The 8,466-nt window shown below is 37.5% G+C and overlaps 1 protein-coding gene across 1 annotated transcript in view; it reads right to left on the bottom strand.

Annotated features, from left to right (window-relative positions):
• Dntt (DNA nucleotidylexotransferase) overlaps positions 1-8,466 on the bottom strand; it is a 68,583-nt gene that overhangs the window by 24,926 nt on the left and 35,191 nt on the right. The window contains exon 7 of the mRNA XM_004625682.2: positions 1,768-1,891. Within this exon, the coding sequence (XP_004625739.1) occupies positions 1,768-1,891 (124 nt within the window). The remainder of the gene's footprint in view (positions 1-1,767; positions 1,892-8,466) is intronic.

Here is an 8,466-nt window from a genome sequence, read left to right as displayed (position 1 = left end):
TTTGGCAGAACAGAGGATTGAACTCAGATCTCTCAGTTTCTAAGTGTTGAGAGTTCTTAGTATCATTCCAAACTATTTACTTGCTATGTATGTTTAATACGTAACTTTTAAAATAACATTTCTAGAGTGGTACAATAATCATTCACATTAAGTATGTACTCTCTGAAACCCAGAATACTCTGTGGTACAGCACTCACCTAGTATGTGCAAGGCCCTGGTTTGATCTCTAGCCACACATGTGTGAACACACACACACACAGACACAGACACACACACCACACACAAGAGACAGAGACAGGAAGAGAGAGAAGGAGAGAGGGAGAGGGGGAGAGGGAGAAGAGGAGGGAGGGAGGGAGAGAGAGAGAATTAAAAATGATAAAATTTACAAAAGATTAGGGGTCAGTGTCATTGATAAGACCCACCAATACTTGGTTCCTTCCTTCATCGTGGCTCGTAGTTTTATTGTTTGTCTGTTGTCATTACTTACAGGAGAGAGATGTCCAGTTTTTCTTCCCTCGTCTCCTCTGGTAGAAGAGTCCCTTACTTTCATATCATTAGAAATTTTGATATCTTCATCAGCCTTTCACAATCCATATGCTGAGGACTACAGCTGTGAGCCCCTTCCAAATCACAAGTATATTCGTATTCCTACTGCATGTTTGAAGTGAACACTTAAAGCCCATACATTTATTTGGATCTCTCTTGGAAATATTTTAAATTTTGAAAAATTTGCTGGGACCCTCCATAAATGGTAGTAACCAAGCCACCTGGATCTTTGGGAAGTCCTTCTAGGTTTTCAGACGGTGGTAAAGCTCATCCTTCCATATTGCCTTCTCATACATAAAGCCCATGTCTATATTTCTACCATTTTCCCACTGTTGTCCTAGTGCTTTGTTTTCAAAAGCTTATTCATAGTTGTGAACTAGTTGGCAATAACTGTAGTTCTTTCTTTTTTTTTTTTTTAGATTTTTTTTTTTTTTCGGAACCGGGGATTGAACTCAGGCCCCTGTGCTCACCAGGCAAGCGCTTATTCTACTGAGCCATCTCCCCAGCCCCTCTGGTTCTTTCAATTCCTTTCTCCTCAGTCTTCCACGTCAGCTTGTTCTTCTGTCCTTGACTCCTCACTCTCATCTCTTGCCCAGGGAGTCAGCCCTGGGTCTACAAGAGTTCCCACAACCAGGTCAACATGTATCCTAGCTTGGTACGTGGGTCAGGAAATCACAGCAGCCACCAAGAAGAGTGTCTTTGCTCTGTGCCAGGCATAGGACTTGGGGCTTTGTATATGTTATCTGATTTATTTCCCAATTAAGTATCAATTTTAGTTGTTTTACTAATTAAGTAACTAAGACTCAAAGGTTTTAACTAACATGCTCAAGATCATGTGGCTGGACAGTGCTAGAGCTAAGAGTGAACTGAAGCATCAGTAGATGCACCCAAGGTGTGTCAGATCACCAAGACTTAAGCACCAGTAGATACACCCAAGGTGTGTCAAATCACCAAGACTTAAGCACCAGTAGATACACCCAAGGTGTGTCAGATCACCAAGACTTAAGCACCAATAGATACACCCAAGGTGTGTCAGATCACCAAGACTTAAGCACCAGTAGGTACACCCAAGGTGTGTCAGATCACCAAGACTTAAGCACCAGTAGATACACCCAAGGTGTGTCAGATCACCAAGACTGGGATCAGAGTGCTACCAGTTGCTATCTGTGCAAACCCTGACCAACACAGAGCAGTCAGTGCTTACGAGAGGCCATTCATTACCTGCTTTCTGCATCCGTGTGAATTTCAGACTTTTGTCTGATTTTATTTCACTCAGAGATCTGAACCCCATCCGAAACCACTTCTCAGATGTCTTCAACCCCACTCCAAAAACAGAAGTGAAGAGCTAAAAAGAGGAAGGAAAGTTATGCCATTGTTTCTAAAATAATCACTATGACAATGAAGTAGTAGTGGGCAACGAAGAGAAGGTATAATTAAAACAATGATCCATTTTCCTTTGAATAGCATACATAGGTAGGGAATAGTAATCTTTTGGAGGCACTTTTGTTTCAGGTGAAGTCTTTTGTGACATACGATTTTTAAAAAGTGAAACAAGTTAGAAGCAGATCTGGCATTTACATGAGGCTTACGTACAGCTAACTTGTCTCTTATGTCTCATATAGCTGCGTGTCTCTTATGTACAGTTCTACTGTGCCTATTTCCCCTCAAATTTGAGTGATGGATGATGAGGTTAAAACTAAGATTAAAGATAGTGGACTAATTAATCTGATGGATGATTATATAAATTCTCTTATCTCACACAGATGATAAGTGGTAGGGCCAAGACTTATACCCTGGTGTATTGAGGCTTTAGGCCTACACTCCTGATTTCACCCACATTTTAGTCCTGTACATCACTTTTTTTTTTAAGATATATTTTCTATTTTTACTTATTTATTTATTTATTTATTTATTTATTTTGTGTCTGTGTGTGGCCAGCTCAGCCCACCGGGGGGCGGGGCTGGCTGGCATGTGGTGCTGGGGGATTGAACCGCGGTCCCGTGCTTTGCTTAGCTTGTTCTAAGTAGGTGCTTTAGACCACTGAGCCATCTCACCAGCCCCATGTATATCACTTTTGAACTGGAGAGACTGTGGGTCCTTCTACTAGCAACTCTAAGGTAGGAAAGGCAGGAGGTGACAAATATGAGTAAATTAAGATGCAGTGGAGAGCTTTCTGGACACAAGATTGCACTTAAAAGAGGAGGTTTATTCTGTTTACATGGTCCTTATGTTCCTCATGATATTTGCAACCTTGAGTGACATGTTATTGGAAACTAAAATAGTTTGTATATCATCTGTTGCAGTTGAGATCTAGAATGTTCTGAAAACTCTTGTATGGTCAGAGGTAGAGATTTCAGAAGGTGATTAGAGCACAGGGTTGCTGTATTTACCAATAGGTTCATTCATTAATGAATTCAGCAACTGAGTGTGCTATCAGGAGGTGGGTCCTGGTCAGGAGAGAAGAGTCGCTGAGGTCATGACCTGGCAGTGTATAGTTACACACTGGCTCCTCCCTTCTCTCTCTATCTGTTGGATGCTGTGACATGAACAGCTTTTTGTACACCATGATTCTGTGCTATGTTCTTGCTGCCTTGGCGCCAGCTGATGAGGGACTGAATCCTCTGAAGGCCATGAGTCAAAATAAGCTCCTCTTTTAAGGTGTAGGGTTTGGATATTGTATGTCAGTGATGAGGAAAGTAACTAAGATAGATTTTGGTACCAGGAGTGGGGTAACTGTTACAACTATGCCTGACTATGTTAGGACTTGGCTTGTTGGAAGAGTTTGGAAATGTGTAGAGATCCTGGCTAGAGAAGCCACAGAATGTATAAGCAGAGTGAGATGAACAGGAAAAAATGCTTATAGAAATGCAGCTGTCGAAGGCCAGGATTGGGGAGTTTAGTTGGGTGCAAGGATGTCATCGGCAGTTAGACAAGAGGCCACATGTGCTATGCTGTGGCACAAAATGTGTATGCATTTTGTCCATGTGATGACTTTGTGAGAGACTAAGATTAAAGATAGTGGACTAATTAATCTGATGGGTGAAATTTTAAAGCAGTCCCATGTTCAGATAGTAGAACAAGTACTTCTGTCTGATTTTACCCAGGTTTGCAATGAGCACTACGAGCAAGTATCCCATTTGAAATATTAAGAGTTTTGTCAATAAGGAAGCACCTACAAAGTTGGGACAAAGGAGAACATGTTTGTAAAGAGATTAACATCAAAATGAAGCCAAGGATTATCTCTGGCATAGCAGGGTCTTTCAGAGGAGAGTGAATCTGAGCTCGCATTTCTTCCATTGTTTCCAGGACAGCAGGGCCTGTGAGAGAGGTTTAAGGATGTACCCCTTTGGTGAGTGGACTGACTGGAAGCCCAAGACTTGAGGCCCAGGACAACAGCTGGACCCCAGCCACACAGGTCCACACATGTGGAGGGTAGAATAACTAATGAGACCAGCAATGTGACAGTGTCTGAAGCAACAGTGAGGAGCCAGCAGTTGAACTCTGGAAAGCTCCACCAACAGAAGACCAATCTCAGCTCCCAAACAACGAGGCCAAGATCAGCTCCATACCAAGCACGTTTCTGGGATTAAATATGAACACTATCACAGAACTGTAAATGCCAAAATTATTTTTACTACTTTCATTCTCCCTTGTTTGTATAATGGGCTAGCCATTTCTTGTCTGGTTGGATATCAGCTTGTTTTGATTTGTATTCTGTAGCTGGTTTTTTTTTTTTTTTTTTAGGGGATTGAACTCAGGCCCTTGCACTTGCCAGGGAAGTGCTTATTCCACTGAGCCATTTTTTTTTTTTTTTTTTTTGGAATAGGGGATTGAACTCAGGCCCTTGCACTTGCCAGGGAAGTGCTTATTCCACTGAGCCATCTCCCCAGCCCCTCTGTAGCTGTTTTTTATTTGGATGTTTTCTTATTTTTCTCTCTCCTCTCTCTTTCTACTCTCATTTTTCTTTCTTTCTTTTTCATACCTTTCACGTCTTCCGTCTTTTTTCAGTGTTTAGGGTTCTCACCTTTCCTTTTCATTTTATTCTATAGATCTTCTTTTTCTCTTTCCTCAACTACTTCTTGAACTTGAACTTTCAAGTGATTAAACATTAAACCTTTTCTGACTATTCCTTCAGATTCTATTTCATTTTTTCCCTCCTGTGTCCTTCAGTTTCTTAAAATTCAGGTGATCATCCTTTAATCTCCAGTCTTGATTCTACTATATTTGACCTCACATATTACTTTAGCCTATTCCTTGCCCATCTTAACCCCCTCACCCAGTGAAGAAAGGTAAAATCACTGCACTAAGGGAAAAAAATCACTGCATAGAAGTGCACAGTGTATGTTTGATTTTGTTATATAATTTTAAGATTTGCTCCAGTGGTCAGAGGTAGCAGGTTAATAATTATCATAGTTTATATCCTTATATAGATGTAATTGAAACTATTGTTTTTTTGAAACTATTGTTATTACTGACTGTACTAGTTTAGCCAGGATGTCATATATATCATAAATAGTTTTTCTCTCCTGTAAGACAACACAATGATTGTATGAGATCATAATCATCACCACAGCCCAGTAACAAATGATTAGGAGCTGAGCCAAAGAGAAATTTTGTAGCCTGTGCAAATTGAGAAGGTAGGGCCTTGGGATAGCTATAAGAAATCACCTACATATAGAAGACATCCCTGAAGAACAGATGTCTTCTAGGAAAACCTCAATACAAGTGACAAAACTATATATGATAAGGAATTGGCAAGTATCAACATAGAAAACAGTATAAAATAAAACAGAGAAAATAGAAAATCATAAGACACAGAAGCAAAATGAAACCTCAGACCTCCAGCCCATCCAGAACAAACCCAGAATTGAAGGAGAAAGATAAAACTGGAAGTCAAATACTGGAACTTTCCAAAATGATAGCAACAGAAAAAAAAAAAAAAAAAAAAAAAAAACAAGTGGAAAAGGCTATAGAAAAAATAACCTCTCGGGTGCAGAAAGAAATGATGCATAAAATAAAAGATATTAGAAAAGATACCCATAAAAGAATAGTTTAGAAAAATGATAGAAACAAAAATTGCCCAACAATAAATGAAACAATCCAAACAGAAATCCAAGAGATTAAAAACTCTATTGAAAGTATGCAACAGACTGAATGAAGGAGAGGAGAGAATTTCAGATCTGGAAGATAGAATTGAAGTTAGTGATCATGAAAAGAAAGATATCTTAAAAATAGCAAGAGATCATGAAAAGTCAATCCAACCACTACAGGATGAAGCAAAGAATAACATAAGATTGTTTGGGGTCTGTGAGAAAGCCTGAGATAGCACATTGCCAAAAAAAACTCTTCACAGAAATAATGGCAGAAAACTTCCCCAACGTGGATAAAAAATGGCGTATAAACAAACGAGGCATATAGAACTCCAAGTAGTGATGATCAAAATAAAACTACACCAAGACATATCAAAATTCCAGAAATCCAGCACAAAAAAGAATATTAAAATCTCTGAAAAAATAGAACAGATGACCTCTAAAGGAAAGCCCATCAGAATCATGGCAGACTTCTCAACATAAACCTTCCAGTCAGGAAGATCTTGGAGTGAAATATTTCAAATCCTGAAAAACAAAAACAACCAGCCTAGATTGATGTACCTTGCAAAACTATCTTTCAAAATTAATGGAGAAATAAGATATTTCCATGGCAAAGTACAACTCAAAAGATTTATGACCACCAAACCATCAGGTATAATTATCAATGCAAATGGCCTCAATTCACAAATTAAATGAAACAGACTTGTACAGTGCATCAAAAAACAAGATCCAACAATGTGCTGTATACAAGAAACACATTTAATACAAAAATAAATTCATAAACTGAAAATTAAAGATGGAAAACAATCTTACATGCAACAGGAGCCCAGAAAAAATCAGGGGTAGTTATTCTGCTTTAAACAATGTGAACTTCAAACCAAGAATGATCATAAGATGTAAAGAAGGTCACTACATATTTGTTAGGGAAAACTTTGAGAGGAAAAAGATAACAATCATAAATATATATGCACCAAATATGGGAGCACCCAACTATATAAAACAATTATTAATAGATATAAAAATAATCAGTATCACAATTATAATTGGAGGCCTCAATACCCTATTGTCACAAAGAGATAGATCAACTGGACAAAAAATCAGCAAGATATATCAGAACTGAACCAAACCTGTGAACAAATGGACTTAGTAGGTGTTTTCAGACTGTTGCCCACAACACCATAAGAATACATATTCTTCTCCTGTGCATATGGAATGTTCTCTAAAATAGACTATCAACTAGCCCACGGACCACGCTTAAGTAAATACAAAGGAATTGAAATGATACCTTGCATTATTATCTTACCACAGTGAAATGAAACTAGAAATTAATGGCAAGAGAAACTGCAAAAGTTCCATAAATGCATGGTGACTAAATAATATCCTCCTGAACAGCCTATGGGTCACAGAAGAAATAAAGGAACAAATTAAACAATATCTACAACTAAATGAGAATGAATAAATACCAGATCTTATGGGATACAATGAAAGGAGTCCTAAGAGGGAAATTTGTAGTGGTAAATTCTCACATCAGGAAAATGGAACAAACATAAATAAACAACCTGATGTTAAACCTCAAGCTTCTAGAAAAAGAAGAGCTAGACAAACCCAAAGCCCAAAGAAGGGAGGAAATGACAAAAATCATAGCAAAAATTAATGAAATGGAGACCACAAAAACAATACAAAGAATTAATGAAGAGTTGGTTCTTTAAATAAATAAAATTGATACACCTTTAGCTAACATAATCAAAAAAGGAAATACAAAAATTCATGTACTGAGGAATGATTAGAGTGAAGTCACTACAGATTCTGTGGAAATTTAGAAGATCATCAATGTTTACTTTGAAAATCTTTATTCCTCTAGGCTAGAAAACACAGAAGAAATGGCCAGATTCCTACATACATGTGAATTACCAAAGCTGAATCAACAATATATAACATTTCTGAATAACCAAGTATCAATGAATAAAATTGAAAATGTAATAAAAAAACCTACCAACAAAGAAAAGGCTCAGTCCTAATGGATTTACTGCTGAAGTTTATAAAAAATTTAGAGAAGATTTAATGCCAATACTCTTAAAACTCTTTAATTAAATTGGAAGGGAAGCAATGTCCACTAACTCATTCCTGGAGGTATTACTCTAATAACAAAATCAGAGAAAGACCCAAGCAAAAAAGAGGACTACAGGCCAATCTCCCTAATGAACATAGATGCAAAATTCCTCAATTAGATATTAGCGAAAAGAATTCAACCCATCTTCAAGAAGATTATACACCATGGTCAAGTGGAATTCATCCCAGGAATGTAGTCATGGTTCAGCATATGCAAGTCAACAAATGTAATAAACCATATCAACAGAGCCAAAGGCAAAATAAATCACATGATCCTCTCAATAGATGCAGAAAAATCTTTTGATGAAGTCTAGCCTTGCATCATGATTTTTTTAAAAAAAATCCTACATAAAATGGGAAGAGATGGTCTTTGTCTCAATCTGATAGAAGCCATATATGACAAACCAATGACCAACATCATACTAAATGGACAAAAACTGAGAGCTTTCAATCTAAAATCAGAAACAAGACCAGAATGTTCACTAGCACCACTCCTTTTTTATTTTTTTTGCCATAATTTTATTGATAAACAAATAGCAATGAGACAATTTCAAATCAAATTGGTACAACAGTTTCAATAATTAACACACTACATACATTCTTCTTAGTGGTTAATTGCTGTACAAGATTTGGACTTGATATTCTATTTACAAACACCATTAGAACAAATCATTCTATTCATTAAGAGAATGTAACTATATATCTATCCTAACCACTTTGG

This window comes from Octodon degus, unplaced genomic scaffold, assembly GCF_000260255.1.
Source record: "Octodon degus isolate 3935 unplaced genomic scaffold, OctDeg1.0 scaffold00010, whole genome shotgun sequence".
NCBI classification, from domain to species: Eukaryota; Metazoa; Chordata; class Mammalia; order Rodentia; family Octodontidae; genus Octodon; species Octodon degus.
Note: the sequence above shows the minus strand (reverse complement) of the source record. Positions and strands in the feature narration are given on the sequence as shown.